The 20,289-nt window shown below is 41.8% G+C and overlaps 1 protein-coding gene across 1 annotated transcript; it reads right to left on the bottom strand.

Moving 5' to 3' along the window:
• Positions 1-927: 927 nt before the first annotated feature.
• Positions 928-18,241, bottom strand: LOC307178686 (uncharacterized protein). The gene is made up of 4 exons (XM_079907127.1): positions 18,070-18,241; positions 14,139-14,233; positions 10,387-10,513; positions 928-5,639 (listed from the first exon to the last, which is right to left on the bottom strand). The coding sequence occupies exons 2-4, from the start codon at positions 14,151-14,153 to the stop codon at positions 3,772-3,774; spliced, it is 2,010 nt and encodes a 669-aa protein (XP_079763253.1). The 5' UTR covers positions 14,154-14,233; positions 18,070-18,241; the 3' UTR covers positions 928-3,771.
• Between the last annotated feature and the right edge of the window lie 2,048 nt (positions 18,242-20,289).

The following is a 20,289-nucleotide window of genomic DNA, read 5'->3' as shown; positions in this document are numbered from 1 at the left end:
CTTGTGATAAGATTTGGTTGTTTATTTCTGTCAGTAATAATACTGAAGCAACGTTGCGTCCTTCTCAGTACATCGTATCCCAGAGATCTAAAATGTTGGTTTGTTCTGTTATTGATAATGTTCATCTCTTGGCTAAGGTAGTGTTCACCAAATTTATACCTACTGTATTTCCTGTTGTGATTAATACTACTTTGTGGAGAGATATTTTGGGTTTTGTAGCATCCTGTTCCTCATAAACTTTCAACCAGTAGTTTTATAATTCATTGATTATTCTTGCCAGAACCTATAATTACTACAATGGTTGTAAATAATGATTTTTACATTACATCATTCCTTCTATATATTTATGGCTTGGCATTCTATTATGAGAGCCCTTCCTTCCCTCCCTTCCTCTTTTTTATTCATATTCTGTATGATAATTATTTATTTTATGTTCAAATTGCTCAGATTTACCCAGTGTGAGTCTCTTCAAGCTGGATCTTTTTACATGTCCCACCACTCTTTCCTACTTTCTGGCACAGCAAATTTTCTCCAAGATCATTCTATACTTTCCTTGCTCCAGCCCTGAAATAGAAACGTGGATATACATGCTTATATACACCACATACACGTGTGTGTTTGTATATCCTCACACTTCCATATCTACTTCTGTAAATACCTAGCACGTGCACTCACTCCCTCTCTCTCTATAGATGGATGGACGGATGGATGGATGGATAGACAGATCTATATAAATAACTTATGGTCAGACTTCCATATGCGTGGTTCCTCTGTATCTGCAATTCTGCAACCATGGGTTCAACCAACCACAGATCATGTAGTACTGTAGTAATTACTATTTTAAAAAAAACCCTGCTGGGCTTCCCTGGTGGCGCAGTGGTTGAGAGTCCGCCTGCCGATGCAGGGGACACGGGTTCGTGCCCCCGGTCCGGGAAGATCCCACATGCCGCGGAGCGGCTGGGCCCGTGAGCCATGGCCGCTGAGCCTGCGCGTACGGAGCCTGTGCTCCGCAACGGGAGAGGCCACAACAGTGAGAGGCCCGCGTACCGCAAACAAACAAACAAACAAAACAAAAAACCCCTGCATATAAGTGGACCTGCCCAGTTCAAACCGATATTGTTCAAGGGTCAAGTGTAACTTGCTAAATAAAGCCCTTTATCCAACTATAGTAAAAATACCACCATTGGTCTGAGTATGGAATGGCATCCAAACCTGCTTTGTCCTTACTGGTTCCACATGCAGAGGGTCCTCTGCTATTATGCTCAGTTCTCTCCTCATGCACATCTTTTCAACAAGAGACACTTTTTTTTTTTTTAACCTCCACAATGTAGGTATATCTACTTGTTTCTAGCTCCAGGATTTTCCCTCTCCCTATTACGGATCTGTAGTTAAAGCACAGCATAAATAATAAAGCTTCAATTGTTGAAACTCATCAATTTTTCTGTGTACGCAAAATAATCTGAGAGTTGTTTTGTTTTTGAAATTGGCTTCCAGAGTTCATACCGTAATTTTGATCTTATATGCCTTATGACAATATAGAACAATCATATTATGAGGTCTTAACTGCAAGGAATAATTATTTAGTACTTTTTCAAACTCTATTGTAATAATTTCCTGCTTTGGCAATATTCACTATTCAATGAAAAAAATATAACATGAAGTTATAAAACGGAAAAATACCACAAAATGCTCCTTGCCTAGGAAAACCACTCTGGAAGAGTATCCCTTTACACATGATCTTATGCATGTACACATACATGTGCGCACACGCACACATATACAAACACTAACAAAGATTTATGGTTGATTATACTATGAAGGCTACAATCTGTGATCTCTCAAAGCCCATATTGTGTATCTCCTGCCATTATGGTATCTGTCATAATTTTCTTTTTTTAAATAAAATTATTTATTTTTGGCTGCGTGGGGTCTTCGTTGCTGCGTGCGGGCTTTGCCTAGTTGCAGTGAGTGTGGGCTACTCCTCGTTGCGGTGCGCGGGCCTCTCATTGCAGTGGCTTCTCTTGTTGCGGAGCACAGGCTCTAAGCACATAGGCTTCAGTAGTTGTGGCACAAAGCCCCAGTAGTTGTGGCGCACGGGCTTAGTTGCTCCACAGCATGTGGGATCTTCCTGGACCAGGGCTCGAACCCATGTCCCCTGCATTGCCAGGCGAATTCTTAGCCACTGCACCACCAGGGAAGTCCCTGTCATCATTTTAATGGTTTCAGATTAATATAGGAATATATCAAAACTCAAATTCTTACAGCTGTACACTAATTTCCATTAAAAAATTCAGTGACATCATTGAGGTGGTGCTCATTTTTTGATATTTTAATCTCATAATCAATAACTTCCAATTATATGATTTCTAGATCAAAGGGATGTACAATCTAATATATTCTGATATATACTCCTTTCCTGAAACCGTGCTTCACTGCTACCAGTAGGGAAAAGCACATAAATGTTAGTCTTGTCTCAATAATACATTTGATGATTTTATCAAATTCCTACAAGTTTTCTGGGTATTTGCCTCATGGATGTGGGGGAAGAATATGGCATGGCCCCTACCTGAGAAGTTTTGATAGAAGAAATGCTACAATAATTAGAAGGCAAACATTTCAAAGTCTGGATGAAAATTCAGAGACTTAGAAATCAGTAAGTTCAAGGTCAACTAAAAAATTTTTTTTCTAGGGACAAACAATCTTTGTGACACTTTCAAAGTGTTACAGTAAACCCTGCCTTAACATTGACAGACAAAAAAATCAATTGTATACTATGCAGTTACTGTTGTTGTAAAGTTAATCATGTTTTTTCAGTTTGTACCATCAGAAAAAAAAATCACAAGATAGTTCAATTTCTACTGAACACAGTCCTTGGAAACTAGATGGGGCCTCAAAAAACCACCCAACTTGAGAACAGAGGCTGCAGGAGGCAAGGAGCCAGTTGCGATAGGCTAATAGCATATTAATATTGAAGATTGGGGGGCTTCCCTGGTGGTGCAGTGGTTAAGAATCTGCCTGCCAATGCAGGGGACACGGGTTTGAGCCCTGGTCCAGGAAGATCCCACATGCCGCAGAGCAACTCAGCCACATGCCACAACTACTGAAGCCTGCATGCCTAGAGCCCGTGCTCCACAACAAGAGAAGCCACCGCAATGAGAAGCCAAGCACCACAATGAAGAGTAGCTCCTGCTCACTGCAAATAGAGAAAGCCTGTGTGCAGCAATGAAGACCCAACGCAACCAAAAATAAATTAAAAATATATATATTGAAGATTGGTTTTCTGCAGTGGTTTTCAGTATTTCAACAAATGGTCATCTCCTGAATTAATTTTATTTTGCAGGTTTCCTCCTCTGGATACAACTTTCATATATTATACATTTCCCCCTTTTGGTTTATTTAAAACACAAGTACTCAGCACACCTAAAAGCGCTAGTCAACGTTAAGGTTGTGTAGATTCAGCAGCCAAGTCCCTGCCCTCATGGAACGCACATTCTCATGGACATCAATTTTGACTAGCTAATCCTTACACTTTTATTAAAGGCCAGACCAAACTCTTTTCCTTTCTAAGTGCTATCTCCTAAGTGACATCTGATAAATGTCAAAGTTCTGAATGCAGCCCTTACTGCACCACTCAGAAGGGATCTCTGCTGTGTGGTCTGGTGAACACTAGGATCTGTTTAGCTACTGCTTCAACACCAACTAACCTAAAATACTTTCTCTCCTATGAGACCTGACGCTTGCAAGAATTCACGTTGCACTTTTTTGAAAACATCATTTTGTAGAACTTCTTTCCTCTGACAGTTCCTTGATGTTCTTACCACTCTCGCTGCTTTCATAAAATGTATCCCCAGTATGCATTTTGTGATGACTTACAAGATTGGAGCGCCAACTGAAGCTTTTACCACACGTCTCACACTGGTAAGGTTTCTCCCCTGTATGAACTCGCCTGTGATACTGAAGCTGTGAAGACCGACTAAAGACTTTACCACACACATCACATCTGTACGGCTTCTCTCCAGTGTGGACACTCTGATGAAGCTGAAGACTTGAGGCCTGACTGAAGTGCTTCCCACACTCCCCACACTTATATGGTTTCTCTCCTGTGTGGACCCTCTGATGCATGTCGAGGTTCAGGCTCCACTTGAAGCCCTTCCCACACTCCTCACATTTGTATGGCTTTTCTCCAGTGTGGACTTTTTGATGGGCTTGAAGGTGTGAACTCCGACTGAAGCTCTTCCCACACTCTTCACATTTGAATGGTTTTTCTCCACTGTGGACTCTCTGATGGGTCAGAAGATGAGATGCCTGACTAAAAACCTTCCCACATTCCTCACAATTATATGGTTTCTCTCCGGTGTGGATTCTGCAGTGAATTTTAAGATCTGCTCTACGACTAAATCCCTTCCCACACTCTTCACATTTGTATGGTTTCTCACCAGTATGGATCAGCTGGTGGATCTGAAGTCGTGAACTCTGATTGAAGCCCTGCCCACACTCCTCACACTTGTAAGGTTTCTCTATGCTGTGGGCCTTCTGATGGATTTTAAGATATGAACTCTGACGGAAGCCTTTCCCACATACCTCACATTTATAGGGTTTCTCTCCTGTGTGGATGACCAGATGAACTTGATAATGGATTTTCATCCTGAAGTGCTTCCCACACTCACTGCATCTGTATGGTTTCTCTCCTGTGTGGACTCCCTGATGGGCTTGAAAACTTGAACTGTAAATGAAGCCCTTACCACACACTTTACAGACATACGGTTTCTCTCCCGTGTGGATTCTCCGATGGGCCTGAAATTGTGAAGGCTGAATGAAGCACTTACCGCACTCCTCACATTTATAAGGTTTCTCTCCTGTGTGGACCCTCTGATGGATATGAAGATTTGAGCTACAAGTGAAACACTTCCCACACTCGTCACATTTGTATGGCTTCTCTCCAGTGTGGACCATACAATGACTGTTAAGGGCTGATCTACGGCGGAAGTTCTTACCACATATATCACATTTGAACGGTTTCTCCCCAGTGTGGATTCTCTGATGTTCCTGAAGATGTGAAGCATGAATGAAGGCCCTTCCACATTGGTCACAATTATAAGGTTTCTCTCCCATATGTAATTTACAATGAACAGTAAGTGTTGACCTACGACTGAAGCCTTTCCCACACTGCTCACATCTGAATGGCTTCTCTACAGTGTGGACTTTCTGATGAGCTTGCAGCTGTAAGCTCTGACTGAACTCCTTGCCACACTCATCACACTTATAGCGCTTCTCTCCCGAGTGAACTCTCTGATGAATGCGAAGTGCTGAGCTGTAACAGAAGCTTTTTCCACACTCACCACATGTATGAGACTTCTCTCCTGGGTGTATTTGTTGATGAAGATCAAAGTTGGAGACATCACTGAAAGATCTTGTACATTCATTACACTGATAAGGTTTCTGGCCTGTGTGAGTTTCAGAGAATCCTGCCCCAACCTGGCCAGATGAGTCACCATGTTGGTGGAATTCAGAACTTTTTATCATGGAGTCTTGACACCTGGTGAAGTCACTTGCAATGTGTTGCCAGATCTGCCAGGAGGAAAGCTCTTCATGTGGTCCTGCTTCTGAAACAGTCTCCATCTCACTTTGGATCTTTCCTTCTGCAAAGACATAAAGTTCAGAGATGTGGACAACTGAAGGCTCTGCTCAGTGCTGTCAAGATTTCACATTTAGGAGACAGTGTGAGACTTGAATGAATCCAGAGAATGTTCAGTTCGCCTCTTCCATTGTATGTCATGGGCTCTGGTTTGCGTGCCAAAGGAAACCAAGAGGTGGTCCAGCTGGCTCCTATCCACTAAGCATAACAAAACCCACTGGTGCAAATTTCCTATGTGAGGCGCAAGTTAGACATCAAAACCTTAACTTAAAAAATTGATAACTAGATTCAAATTGTTCACCTATGGCCATTTCTACTGAATTTCAAAGGCGGCCTAGAATCTTGGATAGTAAACTATATAGTTAATAAATGATGTAGATAAAAAAGTTATATAGATAACAAAACATGAATCAACTAGAACTTTAAGGAAAAGCAATAACTTTTCCATAAACAAAATTTGGAAGCAACCAAGATGTCCTTCGGTAGGTGAATGGATAAATAAATTGTGGTACCTCCACACTGTGGAATATTATTCAGTGCTAAGATGAAATGTGCTATCAAGCCAGGAAAAGAAGTGGAGGAAACGTAAATGCATATTATTAAATAAGAAGAAAGAAAGAAGCCAATCTGAAAAGCCTACATACTGTATGGTTCCAACTATTTGATGTTCTGGAAAAGGCAAAAGTATGGAGACAGTAAAAAGGTCAGTGGCTGCCAAGGGTTAGGGGGAAGGAGGGATGAATAAGCAAAGCAGAGAAGATTTTTAGGCAGTGGAAATACTCTGTATGATATTAATAATGGTGGCTACACGGCGTTATACATTTGTCCAAATCCATAAAATGTACAACACCAAGAATTAACCCTAATGTAAAGTATAGTCTCTGGATGATAACGATGTGTCAGTGTAGGCTCATCAGTTGTATCTGGTAGGACATGTCAATGATGCTAAAGCCTGTGAGTGTCGGGAGGGCAAGGGATATATGAGATATCTCTGCACCTACCTCTCAATTTTGCTGTGAGCCTAAAACTGCTCTGAAAACAAAACAAAACAGGCTTTTTTTTTTTTTTGCTGTGGGATCTCAGTTCTCCAACCAGGGATCGAACCCAGGCCCTCAGCAGTGAAAGCACAGAGTCCTAACCCCTGGAGCGCCAGGGAATCCTCATACACAAAAAAAAAGAAGAAGAAGGAGAAGAAGAAGGAAGAAAATACTTGTTAAGAAATTTTGACAAGTTTCAAAGGAGAAATTCACTCCCCTCCCTTTAAGGTGCCTCCTCTTTGATCCAGTAGGCATATGATAAACAGCCTCTCTACAACTCTGCCTTGGGTCACTTTATTGGAAAGTTACTTTAGCGTTGAGGTGATTGGAATGCTTAGAATGACTTGCAGGTTTGGCAGCAAATATATAATCACACACCGACTAAAACACAGTGAAAGCAGAGGACAGAACTTCAGCTCCTACTGGCAGGTTTTCTCCATTAGGACAAAAAGGAAACCAAGTTGAACAGATAACGTACACTGTCCTAAATCTGATATTAATTCAGACCTCTAAGAAAAAAAGTAAAAAAGTGGAAGGTAATCTTTTACTCAGAGACAGATATTGAGAAAGGGAAAAGGTGAGGTCACAGTATAAACTCTGAAAGCTAATCCTAAAACGGGAGTTAAATTCTGCCAGGAAGTCTTCTCAGACAGACACCTGGGTGACTTCTCATGTCTTTTAGGCCTCTGTTCAATGTCAACCCACCACCGAGGCCTCTTTACCACCTAATGTAAAATAACCAATCCTGCCCTCACTCAGTCTACCTGTGGCAAGGTCCATCCTCCTTGAATCTGTTTATGTTCTACACAGCACTTTTCCCCACATGACTCACTAAATCATTTGTTGTTTAATATGTCTCTTTCCCACTGCAATGCATCAAAGTGGGAAGCATTTCACACTTTGTACATGGAACACATTTTTACACATTCCTACTTTATAATCACTGTCCAGAATCATGCCTGGAGTACAGTGAGTACCCTACAAATGCATGTTGAATGAATAAATGAATCTCGGTTTGACTTTTTTATGAGCGCTTAAGCCAAGTCCTACAAGGAAAACATCTTTTCCAAGTAAGTTATTTGAAATATCAAAGGGACAGAGAACTCAGTTTTGCTGGAAAGCTGAAAAGCTGTCCCAGAGACCAGGGTACACCAAGCATGCTGTTAATAAAGAAAATCAAAGGTGGCAAAAATCCCTTGGGGTGAAAAGAAAGCAAGAGGGCCCATCACTAGTTCCTTCTGAATCTTTTGGACTATCTCTTTGAAAACAGAATGTGGGGGACTTCCCTGGTGGTGTAGTGGTTAAGAATCCGCCTGCCATTGCAGGGGACATGGGTTTGAGCCCTGGTCCGGGAAGATCCCACATGCCGTGGAGCAACTAAGCCCGTGCGCCACAACTACTGAGCCTGCGCTCTAGAGCCCGTGAGCTACAGATGCTGAGCCCACATGCCACAACTACTGAAGCTCACGAGCCTAGAGCCTGTGCTCCTCAACAAGAGAAGCCACGGCAATGAGAAACCTGCGCACTGCAACAAAGAGTAGCCCCCGTTCGCCGCAACTAGAGAAAGCCCATGTGCAGCAACGAAGACCCAACTCAGCCAAAAATAAATAAATAAAAGACATAAATTTGTAAAAAAGGAAATTAGCACAACACTGTAAATCAACTATACTTCAATTAAAAAAGAAAGTAATTGAAACAGAAAGTAATTGGAAAAATAAAATAAATAAAAATGAAATTAAAAAACGAATAAGAAAAAAAATAAAAGTAATCGGATAGACATTCATCAAAAGACAAAAATGTTCTGCAACCTCCTTCATTCACTCTGGTTTGCACATGACTAACAGTTATCTCCATGACCCTCGGAGACACGGGGGTCTCCTGTTCCATCCATCAACACGCTCACTAAGTCAACAAATATTTACAGACACCTGCCACATACCAGGATGCTCTGAGTACTGAGGACAGAGCACTAAACAGGACAGACAAAACTCCTCACTCCTGTGGATCACACTTCAGTGCAGAGAGAGAAGTGATAAGCAAGCAAACCAAAGTCTGTGAGACCCAATAAAAGGCAGAACAAGCAGAGTACAGGGAGGATGGGATTTTAGACAGGGTGGTCAGAGGAGGCCTTTCGCGTGCTGTTAGAACGGAGCGGAGACCTGAAGGCAGTAAGGGAAGAACAGGAGGATCTGAGGTAAAAGGACGAGAGAGAGCAAGGTGAGGGCTAAGAGGCAGAAGTCCCGGCAGTGGGCAGAGTAACTGTCCCCCAAGGAACTCACGTCCTGATTTTTGGAACCTAAGATATGTTAGGTTATGTGGCAGAGGGGAATTAAGGTTGCAGATGGGGTTGAAGTTGCTGATCAGCTGACTTTAAAAGGGAAGATGATCCTCTACTATGGGGTGGGCGTGGGGTCTCAATGCAGTCAAAAGGGCCCTTCAAAGAGGAAGTGGGATGCAGAAGAAGAGCGGGAGAGGGGCGTGCAAATACACAGCAAGGGGCAGAGAGAAGCGATGTCACTGGCTGTGAAGATGGAGGCAGGCGGCCACAGGCTAAGAGATTTGGGTGACCACTAGCAGCTGGAAAGGCAGGTTCTCCCCTAGAGCCCCCAAGGAGAAACGCAATGGTGCCAACGCCTTGATTTCAGCCCCGTGAGAACCACGGTACAGCTCTGACCTCTGGAAGTGTAAGATGATCAACATGCGTTGTGTTAAGCCATGAAGTTTGTGGTGATTTATTAGGGCAGCCACGGGCAATACAGCGTCCCGGGCAGGTCTGAGAACACTGCGGAGGCCGGCAGGGGTGGGAGGGATGGAGCGAGAGAGGAGGGCAGAGGAGAGGAATTGGAGAGGCAGCAGGGGCCCATGAGTGGACCCTGGAGGACTCCAGAAGCCACTTGAAGAGGTTTTAACTTTGAGAAAAATAAGCCATAAAAGGTTTGGAATAGAGGAATGGCAATCTTTCCTAAGCATCACTTTTGGCTGTGACGGGGAGAACAGACTATAGGAGGGGAAGGGTAGGAGCAGGGCAACCAGTACAAAGGCGTGTGAAAGAAGGGGTCTGGCAGTTTGGACCAGATGACAGCAAAGGATTGGAGAAAAGTAAAAACACATAGAAGAGCCTCCCCAAGGACTCTTATCTGCCTGGTTCTTAGCTGATGTCCCTTCTCTTTGGGTTGCTGCCTTCACCACCCAAAGCCTTTTTTCCTTTTCTAAGTGGAATATATCATGTTTGAAGGGGTGACACCCTGTGAACATGCAGAGTCACATACTTAAAATGAACACACTAAAGGTACAATTTACTGGAAATTTAGACTCCTGAATTAAATGTTGATCAATGAATCAAAACCAGTGTATTCAAAAAAAAAACAAAAAACATGACCTATTTGAAGAAATACCAGTATTTCAAGACCCAGACACATATGCGTAATAAATATTACAGAAGCCGATTTATTGCCAATGTCTGTCTTCATTAAATCTCCTCCCATCGGTTCTTACATCACTCACGCAATTGGCAAGAGTTTTTGTTGCAACATATTCCATTCTTCCCAACAAGTATTTTTCTACCTTATTTGATTTCGTTAAAAAATTGTTGGTACAAAAGTGAGGTCTCCAAATGCAGGTGACCGTTTCAAGACCCCCAAAGCCTTCAACACCTAAGGACACAAAGCCAAACCGGGGAGCTGACATTAGGTTAGAGAGGGTGCCTGTCCTCACCTACTGAGACCAGGTTCCGGAAGTTCTCCAGCATCACTTCCTGGTACAGCTTCCTCTGGGTGGAGTCCAGCAGCCCCAGCTCTTCCTCCGTGAAGGTCACAGCCACATCCTTGAAGGTCACCGCCTCCTACGACACCAAACACATGTAGCCTCAATCTTACAACCAATGGCCACTTGAAAAGGGACAGTTGGGGCTTCCCTGGTAGCACAGTGGTTAAGACTCCACGCTCCCAATGCAGGGGGCCCGGGTTCAATCCCTGGCCCGGGAACTAGATCCCACATGCATGCCATAACTAAGAGTTTGCATGCCACAACTAAGGAGCCGGTGAGCCACAGCTAAGGAGCCTGCCTGCCACAACTAAGACCCAATGCAACCAAATAAATAAATAAATATTTTAAAAACAAAAAAGAAAGACAGAAAAAGGACAGTGCTGAAAAGGTGGAGAGGATGGGAGGGAAGTGAGCCCAGATTCTGAGGGACTTCAGTCAAATCTGTAGACTTCCCAGACCTTCTCCTTTCATCCTGCCAATGTCACACACTGATTTTCCTCAGCCTCACTGAAAGTGTGGCAGTGACAACCGTCCTTGTATTTATTTTGCACCCTCATTGGGTCTACTTACCAGTAAGCCTCCCAAAACCCTAAATATATGTCCTGGACTACATGCATTTTACTTTTTGTTGAATATTGCCAACTGTCCCGAGAAGAATTTTGCAATTTAGTCCAAACATATTTGACAGCAATGGCCTTCTTCCTCTCACACACACGAACCCTGTTGTGATAGAAAAGCTACCACTTTTCTTTATTGTCTGCCAAGCTAACAAGCTTTTGGTAACCTGTGTGGGACATCGATGTAGTTCACCCTATGTAACCTCAAGGTACAATTTTTTTTTTTTTTGAGAAAAAGCTTTATGGCGAGATCAACCAACAAGGAGACAGGAAGCAAGGCTCTCAAGTCTGTTTCCTCGCTCCAGGGTCTGGGGCAAAATTTAAGGGGTCAGGGGAATTTCAAACTTGGAAGCTGACTGGCTAGACTTGAATTAGAGTGCATATAAGTTACTCATGCTGCTAGAAGCCAGATTTTCCCATTGAAGGACTTCTTGCTTGGTAAAGGGCTCTGGCAGCAATATTTCTATTCTCTGAGTTCCACAGACTGAAGAGTCTTGGTTCCAGGATCTTCCTAGAGACATGGGTTCCCATCTTGCACACACTACATCTCTTAATTGCAGCATTCAGTGTCACGCTCTGGATCCAACATGCCTTGGCATGATTCCCAAAGGTCTGCGTGGCCCTTACCCTTACTAGCTGCGTGACTTTGGACAAGCTTGCCTATGTGCCTGAGTTTCCTCTCTGTATAATGGTCCTTACATGACAGAGTTCTTTCAAGGATTAAACAAGGGAATATCTATGGCATTTGGAAGAGTATGTGGCACAGAATAAGTGCTTGATAAACATTTGCTATTACTTTTATTATTCCTTCATATTATAACACCTATTTCATCCCATTTCGTGGCTGTGTATTATTCCAGAGAACTGATTATCTACATTTACCTGTTCTAAATAAAGCATATTTAATTTTACATATTTTTCTCTTTATAATCCATCCTGCAAAGAACATCATTTTTATAGACCTTATTTCCCTCATTATTTAAAAATACTTGCAGGAATTCCCTGGTGGTGCAGTGGTTAAGAGTCTACCTGCCAATGCAGGGGACACAAGTTCGATCCCTGGTCCGGGAAGATCCCACATGCCACGAAGCAACTAAGCCCGTGCGCCACAACTACTGAGCCTGCGCTCTAGAGCCCGTGAGCCACAACTACTGAAGCCCGTGTGCCTAGAGCCTGTGCTCCGCAGCAAGAGAAGCCACTGCAATGAGAAGCCCGCGCACCGCAATGAAGAGTAGCCCCCACTCACCACAACTAGAGAAAGCTTGCACGCGGCAACGAAGACCCAACGTGGCCAAAAATAAATAAATAAATAATTGCAAAGGAAAATTAAAATGTCAAAATAGGCATATTTAAAATTATATTTTTAATTATATATTAAAATTATAAAATTATATAATGGCAGATTTTCTTCCCAATTTTTTTTCCTACTTCCCTAATCTTTGAAGAGAGTACAAGTACCCTGAATCTCCATATATTGGCCAAGAGCAGGCTATAAATTTTCCCACGTTTTTTGTAATCTGATTTGGAAGAACAATTTGCTTTAGTATTCCCACTTATCTGATTATAAATTAATACTAATACCTTTCCAGATGTTTATTAACCATCTGTATCTGTCCTCTTTAACATACCTGTTCATGTCCTCATTCATATTCCGCTATATTTTTTCCTTTGTCCTATGTATAAGATTCTTTATTCTGGATTTTGTCTTTTTTTGGAATCCGTTTGGTAAATACTTTTGCCCCAGGTTGCTATTTTTTCTGGTAATACCATGTAAGGTATCTTTTGCCATAGAGGAATTTAAAGATTTTATACAACGACTGTGCTAACTGCTGTCTTTGTGTGCCTGGAGCACTGAGCATCTCAGAGTACCTGCGGCGGTACTCAGGTAGAGGAGAGATGCAGAAAGAGAAGAGATGCAACCCAAGAAAGGGGTCGGGGAGGAGCAACGCCACCTACTGACTGTGGAAATCATCACTCAAAAGGCCCTCCAGACAACAACACTACAAGACACAGGTCTCAAATGAACTCTTTCTTTCTTCTTGTTTATCTTTCACTTAAGCAGACTGCTTAGCATTCCAGACCCTTGGTTTCCTGTGTCAACGTGAGCAGGTGTCTCATATTTCAAGTGTTTAAGAAGAAAATGAGACAAAATCTCCTCACGCAGCTGCTCTAGAGAGTAAATGCAGAAACAGAAGTCAAGTTACTGGCAAATCTAGTATCACTGGACATTTTAAGCTAAGGTTACATACTACTTTAGTCAAACTGGTTAATACATAAAAGAACAAAAAAGGACCAGTAAATAAAATATACACAAGCCATGACTCAGGCCTGGGGAAGTCAGAATCCAGCTCTTCCTGTGTGAAAACCTCCAAATATGTTTGTGCAAAGCAAGTTAGGGCTGCGCCATGCTTGTATTTGGATATTCTACCTAGAAAACAGCCAACATGACACATATCAAATGTACTCTTTCTATACTGAGCTCACGGTACAGTAAGGAGAAAAAACTGAGACTGTTTTCAGAACTGATTTTGGGGAGGGAAGTTTTAATGTAGGAAAGCTGTCACTGCAGGGTTGCTTAGAACAGTCAAATTCCTAAACCATCTAAATGGCTACAGGTGGGAAGCAGTTATAAATAAAAGGGTACCAAAAAAAATAAAATAAAAACGCACATCAATTCAATGACAAATATGTTGTATCCATTAAAAAAATGAACGTTATCTAGTATTAAAGGAAAGAAGTTACAATTTAAAATTAAATGTACATCATAAATACAAAAGAGTTATGAATGCACATGAGAAAAAGAGTAAGAGAAAATAAAAACAGTTTGTTTGTCAGGAGGGAAGTAGTGAAGTGACAGAGCTGTTCATTTCTAGTCATTTTTCTACTCTATAAAATAAATAATAATAACACAAAATAAACAATAAAAACAAATGCAATGAACACTCAAAAGGGACAACTTAAGAGCTGGGAGGAGAACAGGCCCTCCCATGTCTCTTGTTCTGCTTGAGTCATCCCAAGACAAACGTGCAACAGTCTGAGTAATGAGATGGAACTTTAAAAGTGAGAAAGGCGGGCCCTACTCACCTTGAACATGGTCATGTTTCCTCCTGTGTCTGGGGATGGGCACAGTCCTGAGTTACACAGATCCTGGGAGGTCAGAATTCCACCTGGCAGAGTGTCTGGGAAGGCAGAAAAAAGACATGAAAGAGTGACCTGGGTCGCCGCTCACCCATGCAGATGCTTCTTGTGAATGAGCATGTGAATGTTCACAGCAGCGTTATTCATAATAACCTAAATTTGGAAACACCCAAAATATTGGCCTATGCGTGAAAGAACAGACAAATTGTGGCATATCCATACGATGGAATATTATGCACCAATGAAAATGAATGAAGTCTTGATTATGCTACAACATGGATGAACCCTTGCAAATGTGTGGGAAAGCAAAAGAAGACTGACACAAAAGTCTACATATTGTATTGTATGATTCCATTTATATGAAATGTCCAGAATAGGCAAATCTATGGAGACAGAAAGTAGGTTAGTGGTAGCCTGGGTATCTGGGGAGAGAATGGGGGTTAACTAAGGAATCCAACTGGGGAAATGAAAATGTTCCAAATTATTATGGCAATGGTTGCACCACTCAGCAAAGTTACTAAAAAATCATTGATTTGTATATCTCAAGTGTGTGAATTCTATGATATGTACAATATACCTCAAGCTGGTAAAAATAAATGTTTATTAATCTACATGTCATTTAGAATACTAATTTATGGATCCTGAGTCCATACTAATATTTATATTTAAATGAATAAATAAATAAGTGGGAGAGAAGAAGCTTCTCTTTATAGTAGAATGCCCACTAATAAATGTATCTCCCCATAATAAAACTTTCTTAATTCCAAAAAACAAGAGTAACTTTACAATGGAGAAATCTGACAGACATTACCTTAGCCTAGTAAACAAAGTTGAGTTTACCAATACAGGGACAAACTGATATCCTTTGGCTCCTGTTATGTTGCGGTGACGAGGACACTTCACCACTTCTGTGGAATCCCTGCCAACAATGCGTAATCTGAAGCTAAACATGGAATATATCAGATGAAACTCAAATGGTCCTCCAAAATAACTTGCCTCTATACTCCCTAAAAGCGTCAAGAACAAAAAAGACAAAGGCTGTGGAATCATTCCATGTCAAAGAAGAACATTATGAAAAGTATGAAAAAAATTTTGTAAAATGTTTATAAACAAATATACACCTTAAGGCAAGGCATAAAATTGGAATTTTTTTTTAATGATCAAGTGCATGAGCTTTATTATTGCTTTTTAAATTGAGGTATAATTGGGTTATAATATTAATTTCAGGTGTACGACATAATCATTCTAGTTTTGTATATGTTGTGAAATAATTACCACAATAAATCTAGTCAACATACATCACCATACATAATTACAAATTTATGTATTGTGTGTGATGAGAAATTTTAGGATCTACTCTTCTAGAAACTTTCAAATGAGCAATACAGTATTATTAACTAGAGTCATAATGATGTACATTATATTTCCATGATTTATTTACTCTATACTTGCAAGTTTGAACCTTTTAACCACTTTCATCCATTTCACCCACCCCCGCCACACCCTGTCTCTGGCAACCACCAATCTGTTCTCTGTATCTGTGAGCTGGGTATAAAATTGGACTTTAAACTGAGGGGAAAACCAGTTATGAAGACTTCCAATGAAAAACAGAACAAAATACAGGACGTGGATTATATAACAGTATGTTACCTAATATGCTATCTGGCATTATCTACTGTTACCTATTAACTATGATTAGAAATAACTTAATAGATATCTAATATATAAACACTATTCTCTAGTATAATATCTAGTATAGGGGCTTCCCTGGTGGCGCAGTGGTTTAAGAATCCGCCTGCCAACACAGGGGACACGGGTTTGAGCCCTGGTCCGGGAAGATCCCATATGCCATGGAGCAACTTAGCCCGTGTGCTACAACTACTGAGCTTGCACTCTAGAGCCTGCGAGCTACAACTACTGAACCCGCGTGATGCAACTACTGAAGCCGCGTGCCTAGAGCCCATGCTCTGCAACAAGAGAAGCCACAGCAGTGAGAAGCCCGCGCACTGCAACAAAGAGTAGCCCCCGCTTGATGCAACTAAAGAAAGCCCACGTGCAGCAACAAAGACCCAACGCAGCCAAAAATAAATAAATAAATTAATTAATTAAAAATATATTTAGTATAATAGTCTAATATTACCAAGTATGTGATGCTAAAATCCTATAGTCAGCCTTTCCTAAATCCCTCTTACCAAGACACCTCCTGATTACTCATGGTATGTGGGCTTCCTTCATGCAGAAAGCTAAGATGAGCTGTCACTGAATATAGGTACATTCCTGATGGAGGAACAGAGTAGATAGGCAAAATGTAAACAATTGGTGGATTTAGGTAACAAGTATAGGAGAGTTCCTTATACTACTTTTGCAACTTTGCTATAGGTTTAAAATTATATAAAAATAAAACTTTCTTAAAAATCAGGAAACAGTCACAGGAATAACAATAATAATGAAAATAGTAAGACTGATCATTAAATTACATGGAAGTTCATTAGTTTATTCTTTCTTGTCAGTGTTTGGAAATCTCCATACTTAAAACACATAAGGGAAAAATCACTGAGAAAGGTAGGATAAAATAAAATCTGTAAAATGTTTATAAACAAATACACAAAAAGAATCACTAAACAGAAATGCATTAGAAGCTTAACTGTTGCTATCTTTACACCCTGGATTAATAAGTAATTAAACAATTTTTTCTCTCAAATTTCTTTAATTTCTGAATGTTCCACAATGATACAGTTCTATGAGAATAAGAAATATTATTTGTAACAAGTGAAACAAAATAGTTGATATTTTGAAAAACTCATAGAAAAGTCCAAGCCCATTTTATTTGATATTAAGGTCCCTCACAATCAAGTTCTGACTAAACTGCTTGATTCCACCTAGTTCCTAAAGCTTAAGGAGAATTACATCCAAAAGATTATGAACTCAAGCTCTGGACTCAGACTGCCTGAATTCCAACCCCACCTCAGCCTCTTACTTGGTGGGTGACTATGGGCAAATAACTTTCAGCTCCCTGGGTCTCAATCTCATTTTTCAAAACAGGAAAAGAGCAATATTTCTTCACGGAGCCATGGTGTGACATAATGTATTTATTTGTGTAAAGCCTTCATCACTTAAGTTAACAGTTAAGGATTAATTACTATCAATACTCATGTCCAATTACACATCCTACACATTCTCTGACTGATGTGAAGATCATTGTAAAACAAAACTGTCAAGTCCCACTCACGTGGAGCTTTGCTATCATGTAGCTCAGGGCCACTCCCTCTACCTCCGTGTGGTCCTTTTTGAGAAGTCACGCTGGAGAAAGAAAGAATGCTATGAAGTGCCACGATTGAGTCCCCGTCCCCATAAAAGTTAAAGCTTCCCCTCCCTCCGAGCAATCTAGAAGCAATCCCGAGCAATCCGGAACCTTCCCCTCCAAAAGAGTCAGAAGGGGTCCGGGATTATCCAGCGTCACGCAGAGATAGAGAGAAAGGCAAGTGTCATTGAAGCTGGATTTCTGACCCTAACCCGGGGACCTGACCGCTCCTCGAGAAATTAACACCAAGGAGAGATCATCATTCACTACGTGCCAGGAACTTAAGATTTCTATTTGTACCACCTTTTTCAATTCCCAAAACAATTCTTCTAGGAAGGTCCTAACATTTTAAAGAAAAGCAACGGGAGGCACAGGGAGATTAACTCCCCACGCGAGGAAGTGGAAGCGCGCGTGGAAGGTGTAGGGAGGCGGACTGGGCGAGGTGACAGCCGCGGAAATTCCCAATCCAGGGGATACGCGAGCGTAGCCAGTCCCCTCTTGGGGTTTCGAGAACGCCCCAAATGCACAGAGGCTCCGCCGAGGGGCACGTACACGGCCGCCCTCGCCCCTCCGCACCTGCATTCTCCGCCGAGGATTCTTTTCCCCTAAATCGATTGCCAGGTGGTTGCGCGTCCCAAGCGGAGACACAGGAAGCTCGCAAGGGCCAGCAAGACGCGGAACACACGCACGGGCCCACAGAAAACACACCGGCAATCCGCCCACTCCGGGAACGGAAGTGCCTACGAGTCCACCGGGCTTCTGGACTACACTTCCCAGAATTCGTCAGATCCGCCTTCCTGAGCGGAAGTGCGAGCGACTACACCGTGCCTGGACTACATCTCCCAGAATGCCGAGGAAAACAGTCCAGAGGCTCACTTTCCAGGAAGACTACGGTTCCCAAAATGCCAGAGAGAAAAGATTCCCGCCAAGTCCCAACTTCCGGGGTGGTAAGGCGGATTCCTACACTGAGAGTCTGCATTACGTTTCCGAGTCCTCCAGCGAAAATGTTCCATAAACACGACTTTCTGAAGTCGAAATGCCTGCAATTATGGCAGGAGTATTGTTGGAAAGGGAACAAGTGAGGAGATGCAATCTTCAAGAAATTAACAGGGTGGGGGACTTCCTTGGCCGTCCAGTGGCTAGGACTGGACGTTCCCACTCCAGGGCCTTGAGAAGGGTTTGATCCCTGGTTGGGAACTAAGATCCCGCATGCCGCAGGGCGCAGCCAAAATTTTTTTTTAAATAAAAAAGAAAGAAGTTAAGGGGGGATGACTGTTTAGGGAACACTAGGTGATTGAAAGTAGTTTGATTTGAATATAATCTGACAATATGAGGCTAAAACTGAGAGGTCAAAGAATAGGCGAGGTAGAATGATTTGGGAGGAACCAGGAGGATCGAAGAAGGTACCAGACCCTGTGGTACCACTGGTTTTTCAGGAAAAATAACTTGAGAGGGCCAAAGTGGAAGCTTGTCCTCATGGAAAAGTGCTCTTCCCTCATTTAAACTTTTCATTGAAGTTATGATCCCTACTTTGGAGGTGAAAACACCAAATTTCAGAGACGTTAAGAAACTGTCTGCTATCTCAAAGCAAGCATAATGAAGGCTGAAGAGCTTGGCATTGGAGTCATTCTGACTCCCAAAGCCAAAATGCTAGAGCACTGGGGAGGATTCTATTGATGGAGGATGTTTTGTACTGAGTTTTTTCCTTTATATTTTCTGGTTAAAATATCTTTATTATAGTGAGCAATTTAAAAACACATATGTTGGGACTTCCGTGGTGGCGCACTGGTTAAGAATCCGCCTGCCAGTGCAGGGGACACAGGTCCGAGCCCTGGTCCCGGAAGATCCCACATGCTACGGAGCAACTAAGCCCGTGCGCCACAACTACTGAAGCCGGTGCGCCTAGAGCCTGTGCTCCACGACAAGAGAAGCCACCGCAATGAGGAGCTTGTGCACCAAAATGAAGAGTAGCCCCTGCTCATTGCAACTAGAGAAAGCCCGCGCACAGCAACAAAGACCCAACACAGCCAAAGATAAATAAAATAAATTTTAAAAAAATAAAAATAAAAACACATATGTTATTGGAAGCCAATTAAAAATTGTATAAAGCAAAATGGGGGAGGGGGGATGCACCTAGATTCCTTCCCCTTGAAGATAACCAGATTTTTTTTCTCTCTGTAAACATGTCAACACATATGCCTATCAACATACATCTTTGTTTTTTTAAATGAAATCTTGTGTTCTGTATCTATTTTTCTAAACTCAATATAAGCTAGTCATTTTCTAATGTCAGCCATTGAAAATCTAACTCCTTCCAAAAGATGGCTGTATAATGGTGTGTTGAATGTAATGAGAATTAAAAACAAAATACTCCTGACATCTGAAAGCTGACATGGCACTCACAGGCCAATAGTATTCTCCTTTGGGACATAAATCACAGACTACCATCCTCAAATGAGGTTTCTCTGAGACCACGGTAAAGTGAGACAAAAGAAGACCCCTTCGTAATTTTTAGACAGACAAAAACAAGGTCACTGTGCCACCCACACAATGACAAACATCCTCCTCTTGGCTAAAAGAGTGATGCTATTTCTTTACCACTTAGAGCTTTATCTTTGTTCTAGTCTGCTCTCCCCAAATATAACATTTATTGAGATACTAAATCTTAAAATTGCTTCTGCTTTCTGGCAGCATCCAATCCGGAGTGAACCCTGCGTCCTTAGGCCCTCTCCCAAAACACTTAAATGAAGCCCAAATCCTGTAATAGATTTTTTTTCTGACACCCTCTTACCGTCG

Source organism: Stenella coeruleoalba (assembly GCF_951394435.1).
Source record: "Stenella coeruleoalba genome assembly, chromosome: 20".
In the NCBI taxonomy this organism is placed as follows: Eukaryota; Metazoa; Chordata; class Mammalia; order Artiodactyla; family Delphinidae; genus Stenella; species Stenella coeruleoalba.
Note: the sequence above shows the minus strand (reverse complement) of the source record. Positions and strands in the feature narration are given on the sequence as shown.